General features: G+C 40.0%; 1 protein-coding gene across 3 annotated transcripts in view; it reads right to left on the bottom strand.

The window, feature by feature from the left end:
* The window catches only part of robo4 (roundabout, axon guidance receptor, homolog 4 (Drosophila)), an 89,113-nt gene that overhangs the window by 49,106 nt on the left and 20,032 nt on the right, over nucleotides 1-19,975 (bottom strand). For 2 of the 3 annotated variants that reach the window (XM_039764136.1, XM_039764135.1), the window contains exon 2: nucleotides 10,924-11,244. In XM_039764136.1, the coding sequence (XP_039620070.1) occupies nucleotides 10,924-11,244 (321 nt within the window). Of the gene's footprint in view, nucleotides 1-10,923; nucleotides 11,245-16,257; nucleotides 16,508-19,975 lie in introns of those variants that run through there. The other variant, XM_039764137.1, reaches the window with a different exon arrangement.

Raw genomic sequence — 19,975 nt, 5'->3', positions numbered from 1 at the left:
CAAACAGTATGATGTTGAACTAGGACACCTTTGGGTCGTTCTCTAACTTATTCATGGCCACATTGTAGCATGTTAGTCTTCAGGTACAACCATTCCAGTCCATTACACACTTGGCAACATTTAATCAATAGATAACAGGTGTGAGGGTTGGCTGGCAGCATTACCCAGCCGAGATGCCCTTGGAATAGAAGCACCAATGGAGAGAACATGCATGGGACATAATCTTCCCTGAAACATTAGATGGCAGCGAGCTCAGGCTCAGATCCCCACAAGGGTTGCCCACAAGGCATGCCAGGTATTGTAGTCCCGCAAAACAGCCTTGCTGGGTCCCCTGGGGGCTGCCATGGGGAGCTGCAGGATTTGGGAGTCCCTATTCTATGGTGCGCCATCCTGACACGGAAGTTATTTAGAGCTGCAGCATCAAATCACCTGAAACAGTCCTGGGGGATTAGGTGAAAGGAGCTGCCTGCCAAGTGAGACAGAGGGAACAAGTGATTTATTGTGCGACTCTTCAGTTCCACCAGGGGGAGTAAATGCTAACATTATTCAAAGTTATTGTCTGCTTTTACATGCATTTTTATTACTCTTTAATTTAATATTGTTTTTTGCATCAGTATACTGCTGCTGGATTATGTGAATTTCCCCTTGGGATTAATAAAGTATCTATCTATCTATCTATCAATCTATCTATCTATCATATAGCGCCTTTCATATCTATCTATCTATCTATCTATCTATCTATCATATAGTGCCTTTCATATCTATCTATCTATCTATCTATCTATCTAGCTATCTATCTATCATATAGGGCCTTTCATATCTATCTATCTATCTATCTATCTATCTATCTATCTATCTATAGCACCTTTCATATCTATCTATCTATCTATCTATCTATCTATCTATCTATCTATCTATCGTGTTTATTGTGTGGATTGCATGTACTTGTGCCTCTGGTGGTGGGAAATTCTTGGTTCAAAGAGTTTCCCATGCAATAAAGACTCTGTACTTTGAACTTGTGTCCTGAGCCTGCTTGTGTTGGGTGTTTGGGGAGCTGGAGCACCCTCTACTGTCCACACATGACAACAATCCGCAGCATATATGGTGCCAGTAAATAACATATTCAGTGCCATCCAACATCATATTAAATGCCAGTCCATATTGTACCAAACTTGGTGTGTTCCAATAGCTCATTTAGTGCCATCCAACAGCAAATGTAATGCCAGTCTTCACACTAGGCATATAACAGAAGATGTAGGGGCACTTTACAGTGTCAGGATCTGTCTGGCTGTACCCCAAGTCATTCATTTTGCCAACAAGTTGCACTTGTGACTTTCAATCGTAGCATTCGTTTATATCATCTTAACCAGTCAGAGGCAGTTGGCAGCACAATCCTGTGAAGATGATTGCCTAACAACTGAGACCAACTAGTCTCCGACTGGCTACAATAAAATCAAACCCGTTTGATTTTCTCATTAATCAGGGGGACAGGTTGTGTATTCAGGAGAGCTGACAACCAATGAATGCCCATCCGGAAGTACAATGCGTAGACGTAGTGACGAGGAATAAGGAACACACATGTTTTGAACCTCACAAACAGAAGAGAAGCTCGTCTGTCTGATGTCTTGTGTATTATGTAGCATAAGAGAACGGAAAAAAGAATTAAAGGGCACAGATTGCTGCCGAACTTACTGCAACTGCTAACCCTTCAAATAGCTCTGGCTCCCTTAGGTTGCATGTCATAAAATTGGGTGAGCACGACTGTGTTGGCAGATCGGAGCTCAGTTGGAAAATGTGACATGCGCTCTGATTTTTAGTGGTGTAATTTGACATGGTGCAGTGACAAGATCAGCAACTGCAATCAGCAAATCTGACATACCCTACGACAAAATCATCTTGAGTAAGGTGACATCACTTTAAGGAGCAAACTCTGCAGAACAGACTAAATTAAAAGAAAAGCTTCAAAAGAAATGTAACTGACTAAAGCTACAGCAAAGAATGCAAACATGTTTAACTTTAAGTAAGAATAATTTGTTGGCCACAAAACTAAACAATAAGATCAATTCAAAGTAAGAATGGTGCACTGACTGAGAAATGGACTGTTATTATAAACCTGCAACCATTTAGGACCCCCAGAACTGAACATGAAAATCACTGGTCTTGAGGCTTGTGTGTGCAGCAGTCAGAAAATATGCAACAAACACTAAAGTATTGTAGAAACGCTATTAAAATTGACTACAACTCCCAGCAGCCCAAGTAGTATTATACCATTGGACAGCTGCAGAATGGCACAGGGGTTGCTGGGAAGAAGGAAAATTAAATGCTCTCTTTAAAGATGAGCCAAAAAGATACCAAGGGGATTGCGATCATCTGTATTGGTCCGTTTCTACACATCTGATTGTACCTCTCGAATATAACCACTGTTGAATTACACTTTCATTCTGGATTTATGTGAGATTTCATCTGGGCTGATAAACGTGTACGTCCGGGGAGGACTTCCAGCTTTTACAGATCTTCACACCACATCTTGAACATGGTAGGACAAAACTTTCATAGCCTTCAGGAAAATGTTCACTTGGCATCTCAATTCATTGTCACTAACATCTGCACTTGCTGTACTGGTCATAAGTGTTGATTGTTTATCGATTGGTATCATTTGCACAGTCTTTGTAAACTGTTATCACCGTCAGAGAGCTGGGAAGGTCTTTTGCATATGCATTGTTTGTCTGTTTTGATGTCTTTATTTTAATATATACTTTATTATCAATTAATTGAGCCTCTTTATAAGTGTATCTGTATGTGAATATGTGCATGCTGAGGGGTATTCCTGAGGTCCTATAATAAAATAAACAAATCACTGTTTTGGGACTGAGTGAAGCTTAGCAGCCTCGTGACTGCTGCAAGATAAAAATGCTAAAAAAATAAAGACAAGCTTTCGGAGATGGACCAAAGAGCAGAAAACATACAATAAATCTGGGAATGGAAGAAGGCTGAGCTTCGATGTGATATTTAAGTGAAGCACATACAGTATGTGAGTCAGTGGTATGGTGGTCACATCTCCAGGAAACTGGGTTTGCCTCCAGGCCAGGTCAATACCTGTGTAGATGTTCTCCCTATGTCTGCATGGAGTTTTCATTCGGTACTCTAATTCAAACATTCCACAGATAGTGAGATTAACTGGTGACTGTAAACTGGGAAGTATGAGTAAGTATTAGTGTGTGTGTGTGTGAGTGGGCCCTGGCATCCATCTAGGTCTTCAATGCTGCGAGGATAGGATGTGACCATCAGGGCAATGCACTTGATTGAATGACTTTGAAAACTGATGGATGGGGTTTACTAAGTCCATGTTAACAGACGTATGGAACAATCTGTGAGACAGAATACCACTTTAAAGGCTGAGTGCTATTGGTGTTGTATTATTTGAAGTGTTTGATCTGTGTGTGGAGTTGGCATCACATAGCTACACGTTCACAACTAACACTAATTTAACAGGTGTCTAAAATACTATTTCTAGTTATTTGGAGCTTCACCAAGTCCTGATATTAGTCATTACGTTGTTTGTTTTCCTGTTGTGTTCTTATTGTATTCCCATTCTCTGTTTCCTGTGTTATGTTACGTCATCAATTTCAGCCTCTCCCAGTGCTCGTCATGTTAACTGCCAGAGAAGGTAAGCACTCTGTTATTCTCTGTACAGTAGAATGAAGTAAATTATTTGTATTTGCTTGAGTTACATTTTTTTGTATGTGACTGTAATTGTAATATGACCTTCTCAATGTGCAGTTGTTGTTTTGAATGATTTTATATTAACTTTAGTTAGGTGTTAATGTGAGCGTTCACTTGTGTTTTCTTAATAGGAATTGTATCAGCAGAGCTTGAGCACTCATATTATGTGTTTTCTGTTTTAACATTTCAGGCATGTTCCTATTTTTTTGTATTTGCATACTAAGCGGCACATGAATATGTACGCTGTTGTAAATTAGCTTCGCACTCAGTGATCATTGTGTTAACTGTGAGAGGAGGAATTGTATCGGCAGAGCTTCAGCACTCAGCACACTTTTTCTGTTTTAACATTTCAGCCTGGTAGTAATAAACATTAACAGATAAAGGAGTTCAGTGTGGTTACACTACTCCTTCATGGCGGATTGTACAACACCGCATATTGCCAATCACAACGCAGAAGCTTCAGAGGTTAACCAGATTCAAGGCCAAGGCCCAGCAGTATGGCACGTGCAGTGAACACCGGTTACACTTTCATTCATTCATGTTTTCATTTATTTTCCTAAAAACAGAGCAGTGCAGAGACGGGTGTTATCCGGGCAACACCGGGACCAAAGCAGAATCCAACCCTGGGCATGAAGCCAGTTCATCCCAGCTTACCACAGTCACTACTGTTTTTCCAAGGGTCTAAATGGCAGAATGTTAAACAAAAGGTCGCCCATAATAGACTGTCTCAAGTGACTGAATGTCAGTACGAATGAACAGCAAATCATGGCTTGCAGCAGCAGTCCTGTTTAATTAGAATTATGTGAATTGGAGTGGGAGCTGGGGTACTTCTATAAAGACGCCTCCACAATACTCAAGAGGCGTGCTGCCTGCAGCAGCCGGGCCGTGAATCTGAATGCAGTTACAACCATAAATAGCAACGGAAGTGGATCAAAGTGGACATGGCCATTGTCAATTGTTTAGCGCAAAGCCTGTCATTTTGTTTTGCAGTGCTTCTCAAAGAGTGGAGTCAATTTCAGTCTTGGCACTGCAGTACAATTTATCGAAGGTGACATCATGGCCGCCTATATGTTGTTAACTGGTTGAAGTGAAGCTCAAGAAATAACGCATGTGCTTACAGAATACATAAAGCCTGTAAGCTAAGTGAATGATTTTTTTTTGGGTTGTAATTGTAGCCATATTTGGTGTTGTTACAAAAACATAGTTTAGTAGCAGGAAAATGCAAAGGTATAATTTAAAAATTGTAATAGTTTGTAATATGCATATACTGTATGTGAATATTTGCAGCTTAAAAATACAACACTAATAACTATAAATCAGGTGTTGTAGGTTAATAGATAGATAGATAGATAGATAGATAGATAGATAGATAGATAGATAGATAGATGTGAAAGGCATTATATAATAGATAGATAGATAGATAGATAGATAGATAGATAGATAGATAGATAGATAGATGTGAAATGCACTATATGATCGATAGATAGATAGATAGATAGATAGATAGATAGATAGATAGATAGAAAGGCAATATAATAGATAGATAGATAGATAGATAGATAGATAGATATATGATAGATAGATAGATAGATAGATAGATAGATAGATAGATAGATAGATAGATAGAAGAAAGGCATTATATAATAGATAGATAGAGAAATTCACATACTCCAGCAGCAGCATACTGATAAAGAACAATATTAAATTAAAGAGTGATAAAAATGCAGGTATAACAGACAATTACTTTGTATAATGTTAACGTTTACCCATACCCATGTGGTGGAGGAACGATCTCCACAGTCTGTCAGTGGCGCAATACACAAATAAACAAAACTAGAATCATCTCTCAGTTCTAACAGGAACGTTCCAATGACAAAAATGTACCGTTTTCCACTTGTACCTTTGCTCTTCATTATTGTCACAAAGTATCTTATGAAATGTGAAAAAAAGACAAAATACCCGAAGGGGAGTATGTGGATATCATCACTTAGCCAGGGAAATCAAGTTCATTCCCTACAATATCAATCTTTCATCTTTGTTTCTTGACAGTGTAGATCTACTTGAAGGAACCTTCAATCCCAAATGATGGCAACGGCAAAACTAATCAGACAGGTTGGCTTTGAAGTGAACACCAGAAAGACCAAAGGAAAATATTGTCTACCTCAGGCTAGAAGGATGGAAGACACAGTCAATCAATCACTTCAAATACTCATGATTGACAGGATCAGACTTCATATACAAATCCAACCTTGGGCCACTTTCTGGCAAACAAAGGGCAAACCACCAAGAAACTGATCATCAAAGAACCATATGTTCCTCAGTTGTACTCTATAGCTGTGAGATACGAATCATCGTGCACAAAGCTCACTAAAAGCCTTAATATGTCCGACACCTACTGTTATAGAGTCAGGCTCAGCATCAAACGCTTGAACAAGATGTGGAGCAGTGTTAATAAAAATCTTGGTTCTTTAATGGCATTTTATGGTTCTTTACTGGTTTGTGTGGTTCATCATAGAACTGTTGCTTGATAAAGAACCATTTCATTTTGGCATGGGTTCCTTGCATAAGAAGTTGGTATTTTGTGGTTTGAGCAACTTCTTAATATTGGAAAAAAACTGAAATCTTTAATGTATGGTAGGCTGCAGGACACTGACAGATTAACAAAACCTGAACATAGCCTGTGCTATTGTATGCAACAAGAGTCCTTTTAAAATCGTTATCCACTGATATTTCATACATTTGTGACTAGAATTAGAATCTATATATGGTTATTTATTGTATGCAGCCTGTTATAGATTTAAATAAATAAAAGTCCTCTCTGGAACTTTCATGTGGATTGGTATTTTGGGAACTAACAATGGTTCCCCTATGGCATCGCTCTAAAGAACCACTCTGGCGCCTTTATTTTTAAGAGTGTACACAATATACTGGAGGATGAAAGCCAAGCCACTAGTCCAGTATATCCAATGAAAGCCACTTTAACAATTGCCAGAGAAAAGAAACAAATCAGCTAATTAAACAACATGAACATCCAGAAAGCCATAACCCTAGGCCTTCTGCTGCATGCTGCCAGTGGTCAAAGAGATAAGATGAGGTAAAATGGGAACAGTGGGCAAAGGTTGAGAGTATCTGTAAGCTATGTTTTCAGTCAACTGGTGATGATGATGAGGTTTCTTTGATTCATTTCAATTTTCTGATTCATTCTGGGTTATGTCATGAATAATTTTGACTAAAAATTGTCAGAAGATGATCTGGTACATGTGCAACACGCATCCTCTCCTTGATGAATAAAGTGTTCATGCAAGTCCTTCAAGTGCCACTGACTTGTAGTATTTCTTCCAGAATAATCAAACTATGCCCCGAGCAAAGAAACCCAGCCAGACATGCCAAACATTAGGACAATTTTGGGTGAAAAGAGCGTAGTGTCTGCCAGGCCCTAGATGCACACCACAGAAGAGGCTGATATTGTGCTGCTGAGAAAACTTGGAGATCAGAGACCATTTGACATTGTGATGGACAGCCAGGTCCCATGCCCAGCCAGGACGCCTCTGCTCTGCATATGTTCCGGGGGAGCCACGATGGGCAGCTCAATACCTCCTCCGGGACGCTTGGTGGCAGCCTCCCTGGCCGATGTTCATTCCCCAGTCTCCCGCATGGCTCCATGGGACATGGAGTCCTCCACAACCTGGGTGGGAGCTGGGTTGGCCGCTAGGCGGTGCTGCAGAGACTCAAGAACCCGGCTGGATGAGTCATCAGCCCCACCTGGAGGTGCAATTGGGACCAGGTGGTCAAGCACCTGGATCACTTCCGGGTGGGCTATAAAACGGGCCAGCCTCCACCACTGAAGGGCCAGAGTCGGGTGGAGGAGGACAAGGTTGCCTGAGAGGAGTGGTGGTACAAGGTGGAGAGTTGCTTTGAGTTATTAAAGTGCTTTTGGGACTGTGTATCGCCTGTGGGTGAAGAAAAATAAAAAGCCTGTGTGACTTTTACACGTGCCTCTGCGTAGTCAGTGCCGGGTCGGGCGCTATATAGCGTCTTTCACAACATACACAGATTACAGAGCAAAAATCATGATGATATAATAACTTTCATATCATCTGCAATAGAACACACTGATCTATCCTCACAAAAATTTTGAACTAATTTGGAAATATCAGAAAGGAATCAGCACAACATAGTCAAGCCACTGCTTGCTACGAGGAGTCAATTTCATTGTAATCCTAAAAGTTGGTCAAGCAGTAAAAGATGGCAAATTCTCTTCAACTGTTATCCAACTGACTTTTTGGAGCTGAATGATGCTAATGTTAACTAGGAATAATAAAAAAACATTCATACACAATAAATCCAAATTATGGTATTGGGTATTCATAGTTATGAATCTAATTAAATTAATATGTACCTGATATGCATTTTGTAGAAAAGTCAGTATTTTTTTTTTAATTCTGCAATAAGACCAGGCATATTTTGTCCATTCTCCTTCCTAAGACATCCTGATTTACAACCTCCTCACATAATCGTAGTGGGACTGGGATGTTGCAGACACCAATTGGAAAAAGAACAGTATGTAAAGCAAATATAGTTCAAATGGCCCTCTGCAAGTGGCCTCCAAAATCTAGATTTTACTCAACAATGTGTTGATTTTGTTATGACATTTCCCAATGTGTTCACAATTTCTAAAAGGAAACATGAAGAAAGTGATTGGACATTCTGGTTAACAATTCATGGATGGTTCAGCTGTCTCACTGTGAGGGTCACCACTAGTGAGTTAACACCTTGCTGAATTTACTTTGCCTCAAGTCTGGCAAAAAATGTGGATAGGTTTGCGAACTTCAACAAACTTGGTGAAATAAATTGAAATCAGAGGAGAAAAAGAAATTGAACTACTTTTGAGTGGATTATAATGGTGCCATGTTTTTTTAGGAGTTCCAGCCAACAAGGATGGCATCAATCAACTATGTTGGATTGAATAATGTGGCCAAAATTGTGACCTGAGCTGTGAGACAGAAGTGCTAACCATTGCCCCATCTGGCCTTCCTGAGATAAAATGATGTCCACTGTATTCTGAGTGTTTTTGCTGCATTCCATTTGAATTGGGAAGTTGGAATTTCAGAGTTCCTAGTTGGAATATTCAAGTTGAATGCCCCTTTAAGTCGGATTTCCAACTCGTAAACTCAGATGGTCTGTCACGCCTGAGCTTGTCCGACTTCAGGTCCTAATGTCGATCCAAAATGGCAATGTACACCGCAAACTTTATTAAAAGTGGTAGTAATATACTGTTTTTTAGGACCTCTGTCTATCTGTGTCTCATTAAATTAGTTATACTCACAGTACTGTCCAACTTCTGTCTGTGGATATGTTGCTACAGTGTTGGATACACAAAATACAGTACGTTTATTCAGATGGAGCAATCACAAAAAAAGATTTTCCTGGATGCGTCCATATTGCTTTTTCAAATGATTTACTGGAACATAACTCAGGTGTGATGTCATTCCCACCTCCAACATCCAACTTTCGAGGTAAATGGAATTCAGCATTTATCTTTCTCTCTCTCTCTCTCTTTGTGTCTCCTGAGCTCTTGTCGCTACAACTAACTAACACCCTCAGAGCCAGAGATGGAAGGGATCAGCGATATACACTCGGGGGTCTGTCCCTGTCACTACCTGATCTGTGCTGCATAGCAAGGATCACAACATGAATAATCCATCGGTGAAGACACCGTGTACAATAAATCTATGCAGAACAATGCGAGTTGTGTATCTGCGTGTGCAGTTCAGATTGGGCCATGCTGTAAAGTGAAATGTTGATGGAAGTTTTCTGTTTTTTTTTAATGCATGTGGAGTACATATCCGGCTGGAGTACCGATCAGGTAGTGTCATCAAGCATGAAATTATTCACTCATTTGCAAAGGGAATCCAGCAATGTCGTAAAGTCTGAGATGGAATATGCTTATGGTATGCATGTGTGAAAGTTCTGCACGTGTGTGACGCAAATCAGGAAGGTAGCGCAGATCATAGGGTGACATCCCCATTCAACATTGGCTGCTACAGCTCAGTAATGTCATTCTGGGCTTGCAAAGCATCATGGGACACTAGGAAAAATTTGACGAAGAAGGTCATCAGTGAAGCCAGCAAAAATGTTTTGGTGAATTTTGCCAATTACCACTAGTCATCACATTGTGCAAACTGTGCCAAAATGTTAGCTGATATGATTGTTTATTCCCAGACTGGTTATTGACAGAAGCTCGTCGATCAGTTTCATAAAGATAGTGTGGACGGACCAAAGACTTTATCCATCCTACAGTTTGACGATGAGTTGTTGGACATGCTTTATACTGCTGAGCATAGAAAAGAAAACCACCCACCCTGACCCACTATCAAAATTTCAGACTAAAAACTGTTTGGAGTGGACCAATGACGCTCAAGATCTTCAAAGTCAAACTCAATATACAAATCTATGATAGGAAAATGAAATAACTGCTGGTGCTAGAGCTGCTGCCACGTACTAAGTAGACCAGAGTTTGCGTCTAGAGTCCCTCCTGTGTGGAGTTTGCTTCTTCTCCCAGTGTCTGTGTGGGTTTCCTTCAACTGTCTTAAGACAGGCAGGTTAGGTGAACTGGCGATGCTACGTTGGTACCATTTTGTGTGTTAGGTGTGTGTGTTTGCCATGTGATGGGCTGGTGCACTGTCCTGGGTTGGTTCCTGCCTTGTGCCCTGTGCTGGTTTGAATAGGCTCCAGCTCCCTATGATCCTGGTCTGGATTAGAACATGACATATTATACAGTTAAACCTTTGGTAGAAAGTTAGATGTTTGTTATATTTTGAGTTACTCTTGTACTTGTTATTGTGTTAATAAAAAACAATAGTTTTAAAATCTGAATTTGGCCTAGATTTTTGCATTTTTCTGATCTCAGTTCATGTGGGCAGGAATGTCAACCTGGGGGTGTCATTGAAGGCTTAAGCAGGTTAATGATGTGAACCACAGGACAACAGGGGCTTCTAGCATACAAACCAAACTTGTTAAAGCCTCTTCACCAGGTGCTAGGACCAGAGTTCTGGAACCTTAAGGGCCTTAGCCATTGCCTCTGCATCTCTCACTCCTTAGCACTTCCCTTAGCCAGAAAATTTTGGATATCATCACTGTGGGTAAGCGGCCCATGACGTTTAGCTTTTTTAGCAGCTCACCCCACCCCAGCCAACTTACCTGCAACATACAGAGTAGCATTGCGGCTTAAGGCCTTCCCGTGTTTGTTCTGGGCAACGCAGGTGTAGCTTCCCTCATCAGAATTGCCTCTCCTTCCAGGCACCACTTGGAGAAAGAAGAGATTGCCATCTGGAAGCAAAATAGGCTGTGACTGGCTACCAGGCCTTTCAGTTTTCAGTGGTGCCCCATTGTGCAGCCATTCAATCACGGGTTGAGGATTTCCTTCTGAGTGGCAGTTCAGCAAGGCTGGACTTTGAGGCTGAACAACCAGATCAGTGGGGTGATTTACAATTCGAGGGGCAAATTCTTTTATCAAGTTGCCTGAAAGGAGAGAGAGAGAGAAAGAGATAGAGAGAATAAATTTCAAAGGCTGAAGATTGCTCTTCACGAATATAAAATGAGGTCAGACAAGGCATTACACTCGGCCCAGCTGCCCAGTTGGGATAGGTGGCTCCCCCTTCTACTTTTTATTCTTATTTTAAGCTCCTGAACTGTCACAGAGTGTGGTTATCAGCATTCTGTCGTCAGAGTTGAATCAGGGTTAATTTCCTTGGACTAAACATTACCAAGACAAAGCAGTTACTGGTGGAGGTCCTGTGTGCCAAAAAGCCTCTGAGAAGAAGGAAGAAGAGGACACGGTGCCTATTTATAAATGGTTTGGTATTGATCTCAACAGTAGACTCAACTGGTGGAACACATAGGCTTGTCATAAACAAAAACTTGCAGGGTAGGCCTGCCTTTCTCGAGACACTCGGGTCCTTTACTGCATCCAACAAGTTGATGGAGATATCAGGGGTACAAGGGTACAATTGTAATGGTAGCTCAGGGGATACCAAGTGAATGAATAAGCAGTTCTAGAAGGCCAGCTACATTACAGAAATGGCAGAATGTTGCTCTTTCCCTTGATGATGTGCTAACTTAACCAATGGTCCACACTGACACATTGAGCTAACAGGTGCTATTGGGGCTCAGTCTTTCTTGCAGACATTAAACCTTGTAAAGCCACCTCCCATCATGGCTGTTTCCACCCTTATTAGTCATAATAGGTGGGGGCACAGTGGACATATTTCATTTCGAGCTGTCCTTACCTAGAAATAATGATATGTTGACTAATAAAATGAATATCATCTATAAAAGCATAATAATTAAGCCTGTGAAGGAAAACAAAATTATAGATAAGAGGAGCCACTTATGGGATACCCCAATACTTGTGATCCTTTCTGTTCTTCCTGCTTTCATTCCATGGCAGGAAAAGGGTGATGGGAAGAACCTTTTAGGACTTCTGTACTGTTAGTATTTTGTGTAAATTTATAATCTGGGGGAAAGTCTTGTGACCTACCACTAACCATATAAAGTATATACATGTTCATAATTAAAATATAAGAACAAAGGAAAAACTGACAGAAAAAGCCAGAATCTCCTGAGGTGTTTGTTTCATTTGGTACCCAATGCATTGCCATTATGTTGCTGGGGGAGATTTTTTGAAATGGATAAATAATGCTTCACATAACAAGGCACAATCCCAAGGTAAATGAATGCCTGGTACAGTTGTACAAGTTTGGCCTCAAAAATACAGACCTTATTTTTGTACATTCCACTAGACATCTTCTTACCTTCTTGGACACAGAGGGTCTCTGCAAGGTTCACAATAAGATAATGAGGCTGAACTCAGGGGGACCCACAGTGTCATCACGTAGCACAAAGCTCTTCTGATTTCTGACTCTTAACACACTTTCTAATGCTTTCTGGGAGTCAAGAAACAATTATAAATGGATAGGAAAGTAAAACTGGGACTGTCCCTTCCAGCTGCTGATGCACAGGATCTTACTCTCCAGTATGCTTTGCATTGTTTGCATCAAACTAAGACACAAACTGTTTTTCACCTTTGCATAAAATTGGTTCCACATGTGTTCTGAATGTTGGGAACAATTGTTTTCCATCTCTTGCTTTATTAAGAAGAGTGCAGTTTCCTCAGTGTGCCGGATGACAGCCGTGAAATTGTTCCCACTACTGTGAGGAAAAATAAATGCCCTGTTCTGCTCAAGCACAATTGGAGAGCAACAGGAAATCCGTCACCTGCTCTCTCGGCCACGAGGGAGTGATCCTGCAATTGCCAGTGGCCCTACAATACCACCATTGTTGGCCTCTCTCAAAACATGCCAGTCATACATAACAATGTCCCCGACAGAGCACAACGCAAGGCGCGCCAACACCTCCCAAAATGGCCAAAGACTTGCCATGAAGTGCCAGTAATTGAGATGCCTATTGTGATTATTATTAGCTGACTTTGCTGGGGAAGCAATAGCTAATAACTCTGGGCCATGGGAATCACAACATTTTTCAACAGATGAACAATCCAATGGACAAATAAATAAATAAATAAATCAATCAATCAATCCATAAATAAATAAAGATAGGCAGGAAGGCAGGCAGGCAGACAGGCAGATAGATAGATAGATAGATAGATAGATAGATAGATAGATAGATAGATAGATAGATAGATAGATAGATAGATAGATATAAAAGGCACTATACAATAGACATAGATAGATAGATAGATAGATAGATAGATAGATAGATAGATAGATAGATAGATAGATAGATATGAAAGGCACTATACAATAGATAGATAGATAGATAGATAGATAGATAGATAGATAGATAGATAGATAGATAGATAGATAGATAGATAGATAGATATGAAAGGCACTATACAATAGACAGACAGTTATTACACACCAATCACAGCCAAAAGGGCAGTACATAGCATCAGATTTCTGAGTTTTAAATTCTGGCTTAGCCACTATCTGCATACAGTTAACAAACTTTCAACATGTCCACATTTTGGTTTTCTCCATGTACTCCTCCCATATCCTATAGATGTTCATATTAAGCTGACTGGTAACTCTGAATTCATACAACCTTGGCATGTACATGAGTGTGCCCTGTAATGATGTGGTATTCATCCAGTTTTGGGTCCTGCCTCAAGAACAATGCTGCCAAGATGGACCCTGGCTCCCTGTGGTCCATAATTTGAGAAAAGGAATAGAAAGGTATTTATTATTACTAATTATTACTATTTTTATTAGAAGCAGTAGTAGGTAATAATAGTAGGAGTAGTATTAGCAAGAGCAGTAAGAGTATTTAATGTTTGTGTAGTAGACTAGCAGGAGTTGTAGCTGTAATAAAATTAATATTAAGAGTAGTATGAGTAGTAATAGTAGTAAGATGAGGAGGAGTAATAGTGGTTTTGTTGTTGTTAGTAGTAGTAGTAGTAGTAGTAGTTGGTGTTGTTGCTGTTTAGTAGCTCTGCGTAGAGGGAGTTGTAGCTGTGGTAATGTAAATATTAGGAGTAATTGGAATTTTGTTGTCAGCAGTAGTAGTAGAAGAAGTAGCAGTTGTTGTAGTTGGAGTCGTGGGAGCTGTAGCTGTGGTAATATTAATAGTAGTAGTAGCAGTAGTAGTAATAGAAGTAGGCAGAGGCAGAGGAGGACTTATAGTAGCAAGGACAGAGTAGTAGATATCTTAGCCACAACAATAGTTTCCGAAGCAGTAGTAGGAGTTGTGATTGTAGTAGAATTAGTAGAAAGCGAAGTAGTAGTAATAATATTACTATCAGGAATAGTAGGAATTATTATTCTAATAGCAGTGTAGTAATTGGAGTTGTAATGTTAATTGTAACAATGGGAGTTGTAGTAGTTGAAATAGGAGAAGTAGAGACAGTGGTAAGATATGTGTTATTGAAGTACTAGCAGGATTTAATGGTAATAGTAGTATCAGTTGGAGTGTTAGTAGCAGTAGGTAAATGCAGCATTTCAATTGCTATTATCACTACTAATAACAACAGTGTCTTATAAATCAAATAACAGTATTTCCTGTACATGACACGTACATTCTGATCCATGGCCATCCTACAAATATTTTATTAGAATACTTTTCACAACTCTGATAAACACATTTCCCAAGCACACTTACAAAACAAAAGCCGTCCCAGTAAGGCAGGATACTGTCTGCTATTTTCAGAACAATGTAAGCAGGAAAAAAAACGTGACGAGAAGAGATTTCAGTGCCGCCTTACTGTCAACAGCAACTTGTTCCTGTGCTTTTTGAGGCATTCAGTGTGTTTACTGAAAACTAGCGGAAAGAGCTTCTCAGCCTGATTACCAGCAGATGAAAAAAGGGAGACTGTGACTAGTGGCTGCCTGAAATGCACTGTTTATATCACTTGAACAAGCAAAAGTGTCAGTTTTAAAGAAATCTTCCCAATTCACACGGACAGTGTCAGTAAATGCAGATCACAAGGTTATCCTTGAAGAAGACATTAGTCAGATACTTAGTGAGGATGAATATTTGTATAATTTCAGTTTATTGATATGAACACTGGGAGGTAAATGATAAGCATAGATAGTTGAAGTGTCCATATTTGACTTGTGTCTATTAAAGTTTTCTTTACATTTTTCTCCCACACCTTGAAGATGTGCAGGTTTAATTTATTGGCAGATCTAAACTGGGCTAATATTACTGCATGTTTGAGAGGGCCTCAAGATCAAACTGCATCTGTCGGGTCTCTCAGCAGGGCTGGGACAAGCCTCGGCCCCCTGTGTCCCTGTAGTGAAATATTCAAGTTCAGAAAATGAAGGAATAAAGAAATGAATGACTTCAAATCAGACTGGCACTATGTAAGTGTCTGCTGCCTCACTGCTCCAGACTCCTGTTTTGAGTTTACTGCTGCTGAAATAGAAGCCAAATACCTGTAACTTAATAAAAGATGAATAAATGGTCTTATTCCATAGTAAATTTCAAATTCTCTAAAAGATGGTTTAATAATGATCAAAGGTCTCTGCATGTAACACTGTTTGCTGAACATCTAATGTTTAGTTTGATAAAACTTAAAACTGTATGTATAGGTTTAATGGACTAAAAGGGGTCCAGATGATTTCCATGGTGTAGGTCACCAAGTCTTTAACTGTTGTGATGTATAAAATGATGAACCTTGGATTGTGTCACCTTTCGGCCAGCTACCTTTATCTTCCATGGTCTGCCACTCACATCTACACCTGTACAGTCTGTCTTCAACGAGTTACTGTGAACCACAACAGTCCATAAGGAATAAAGAATTATTACACAAGTATTTCAAGTACGTACTTTGTACACTTAAATATGAGGCTCTTAAAGAAGTACATAAGGCAGCCACCTGCTTGGTTTAGGTACATTTAGAATAAGATGCAATCCCCAAAACATGCAGATATCACCTCTGATCTCGGCGGCCACTAGCACAATTACTTACTTAAAGACAAGAATTTTACTTATATATGAAGCAAAAATTCCGCTTACCAGTCACAGGCAGAAGAACATTCCATATGAGAAGGAGCGGCTTGAACAGCGCACAATCCGGAGACATGCTGTATACTCTACAAAAAAGTGTGAACGGCAGGAATGGCAGACCTCTCTTCTTCTGAAGTCGATCTGCTGTCCTCGGCCTCCGTGTTTCTCTCTCTTTTTGTCAGTCTTCCTAATTGTGCGTCAGACCGGACACCATGCCATTGTGCAGGAGCGCAGGAATTCAGAGCTGCGCTAAGTCAGCCAGTTAGTCACTGCTAGCGCTTTTCCTGTGTACTGTGACTATGCGCGCGTGCGCGCTCGTGAGACCTGCGCAACTAGCCGTTCTGCGGGCGCGGCGGCCAGTATGCGCATCTGCTTTACACTTGGATCACCTGAGACAGATGTCGATGTTTGAAGCTCAGACTTCAAATTCTGTATACTTATTACTAGTTTTCAGGGTAAGACTTCTTTTAAAGTAACAGCTGGCATCCACCTTACTTACCGGTTTAATCGTTCTAAACACTCCATGTGTGAGCTTACTTAAGGCTGAACAGCCTAAACTTCTTCAGTCTTTCCTCACAACTTATACTTCAAATAGCCTGAATTTGATTAGCTTGTGATCTTTGAACTTTAACTGATAGTGGTAGACCATTCTTGTAATATACAGTGACCAAAACTGCACACAGCATGCCAGATGTGGTCTTATGGATGAATTAAACAATTTAAGATACACCTTCCTTGAAATAATAATGTAATGGTGCTAACAACTTACATCAGCCAGGAGATGTCACCAGTCATGAGTCAACAACATTATGAGCTGCAATCCATCATTTCATGGAGCAGCTTCAGCGCATGCTACAGGGGAGTCTGCCACAGTCGTACAATCTGCATTCTAGTGTGGCTAAAGTGAGCTGTTCTTATAATGCTACTATTACTACTACTAATAATAATGACCTTCATTATTATTATTATTATTATTATTATTATTATCCATCCATCCATCCATTATCCAACCCACTATATCCTAACTACAGGGTCACAGGGGTCTGCTGGAGCCAATCCCAGCCAACACAGGGCGCAAGACAGGAAACAAACCCCAGGCAGGGCGCCAGCCCACCGCATATTATTATTATTATTATTATTTACTAGTCCAATTCAATTTTATTGTCCCATATGAGAAATCTACTTTTTCAGCATGTTTTACAGAGATACCTCAACATAACATTAAAAACACATCACAGAGTACACGGCCATCAAAAATAAACTTTATTTATATAAGTATAATATAGCAGTGAGCACTCATGGTGTAGAGTACACCATTAGTGTGCACCATTAGTGTAGAGAATGTATAAAGGAGGTGAAAGAACACACCCCGGTGGTGACCCCTAGGACGAAGAAAGCGCATCAGACTGACAATCATTGACTTTCATGCTTTGAGTCCTGTCTGTTAAGCAGTCAGTCACCCACCCTGCCAAACTGAAGTCCAAATTAAAATCTTTTCTAATTCTCTCTGCAAGAAGGTGGGACAGGATAGTCTACAAACAAGAACCTCACGGTAGTCTTCATGCCATACAACGTTACATAATAGATGAAGCTAAGTGACGATGACGTCCTCTATACTTCTATTAGACTGGCAAGCCGTCAGAATCTAAAACTCTACATCAGCCTCCTCTTTAATTTTCTCAAATGATTTCATAACCGGTCATGGCAGAGGCACTGGTCAGAAGTCATCTAAGATTTTAAGGTTCTTGTTTTTTAGCTACTGACATTTCATGGCTTTGGAACATTTTGCTGTTTTAATAAAAATCTAAAAATAAAGTGGAAAATGGAGCTGAGCTGTTCTGCCCAAGGCTTTAAGAGCCTGTCACTAAGCTGGCCTGGCCAGGGACGTTTATCATGGATGGAAAAGCTTGGGAGGGAAGACAAACCATAAAAAAAATAAGTCACAACCAAACTGCTACATATTTAGATCATATTCCAAATCACAACTCATCAATTGTTCATAATACAAAGTTACAGTGTGACCTAAATCTCATTTTCAATAACACATTGAGAACTGTCAAAGTTTAAAAAGTACACAACTTCTGTTAATAATATTGAAATGACAAAAATGTTTTTTCTTTTGTTTTTTTTTTTTTTTTACTTATTTTCTGCTTATTGTACTTCTGGCAGAATAAATACTTTGTTATTGTTAAACTAGTTACAGTAAAACACGCAAGCATGGTGTACTCTTCAGGCCACCTGGGACTGGATTTTGAAAGAAGTTCAGGTCTGATAGACTGCTGAGTCAAATTGGTTGGTGTGTGTGTGTGTGAGTGCGAGTATGCGTGAGTGTGTGTGTTTGTGCATGTGTCTGCCCGTGTGTGTGTGTGTGTGCATGTGCATGTGCATGTGTGTGTGTGTGTGTGTATGCATGTGGTTATCCTGTGTTGTGCTGGTGTTCAGTCTCTGCTAGGTTAGGCTCCAGCTTCCTGGCGTCCCTGTTCTCTAGATACGGATGGATTAATGGAAAGTTGAAGCATTTCAAAATTTGTATTGACCTCATCAAAGAGACATTTTTGTTTATGAAATATTTTGTCATGGAGGTTTGCTCAAACTGCTGTCCAGGCGGCAGGCACATTTAAGCACAAGACTCAGACACACAAGTGACTTTGCGGTTATTTAAATAGCTGGTTGGGGTTCTGTTTTACCGGCATGAGTGCCTCTCTGATATCTAAAAGAGGAGAACTGTACTGTGCACAAAATATACAAGTGACCCCTCTCAAGCAAAATTTGAAACAGTAAACTAGTTTTAAGGGGAGGTGGCATGCAGGGAAGACTAGGAGGGGTGAACTAAATGATCACGTTTGATGATTAGTAACATAATTACATCGACTGTCACCTTAAAAAAACAACTTTGGACAAAGAAAACTGCCCTTTATTGGAGATTAATCTTAGTGGCAGTACATACAGTGCACATACCCACCTGCCCCGCTTAAACTCTTTGTATTTGTTTTTTTTTTAATTTTCTGAAAATGTTCTCCAAGTGGACCTACTGAAGGTCTTCAAAATTCTCAAAGACATTGATAAAGCAGATCCAGCAGAATTCTCTGGACTAAATGGTGAATCACATACTTTAAACTAAATGGAAGTGCATTTAGGACTGAGCCCAAGTAAGAACGTCTTTACTCAAAGAGTTGTGAGAATCTGCAACAAACAACGATGCATCTCGATGATATTTTGGGAGAGCTTAGCTATGAGCTAAACAAATGAACGATGCATGAAGTGATAGGTCTCCTCTCGTTTGTTACATTCCTTATGTTCTTATGTAATAAAAATAATAATAATAATAATTCCAACAGTTCACTGTATATATTACCTTCCCATTATGTCTTTGTATGTAAAAGGAAATTCAGTAGTAATATAACATAACATAGCATAACATAACGTAATGTAATGTAAAGTAACTTAACATGTGTCACACACGTGCGAGTAGGAGGCAGCTAAAGGGCCTAAGTAATTGTAATTCCACACCAGACCAGGGGGAGGCGGGTTACAGTCTCAGGAAATCCCCCCAGGTTCCGACACCTCAAAAGACATCACTTCCGGCCCCAACAACATCACTTCCGGTTCCGACCCAAATGATGATGTAACTCTGGTCCTGATGACATAACTTCCGGTTCCGGCCTCTAAAGCCGCCATCTTGCCTCCATACAATCAGTTCTGTTTTAGACTCAGATCAGTGAACATC

This window comes from Polypterus senegalus, chromosome 9 (assembly GCF_016835505.1).
Source record: "Polypterus senegalus isolate Bchr_013 chromosome 9, ASM1683550v1, whole genome shotgun sequence".
NCBI lineage: Eukaryota > Metazoa > Chordata > Cladistia > Polypteriformes > Polypteridae > Polypterus > Polypterus senegalus.
The sequence above is the reverse complement of the archived record's forward strand: the minus strand, read 5'-3'. Positions and strand labels throughout refer to the sequence as shown.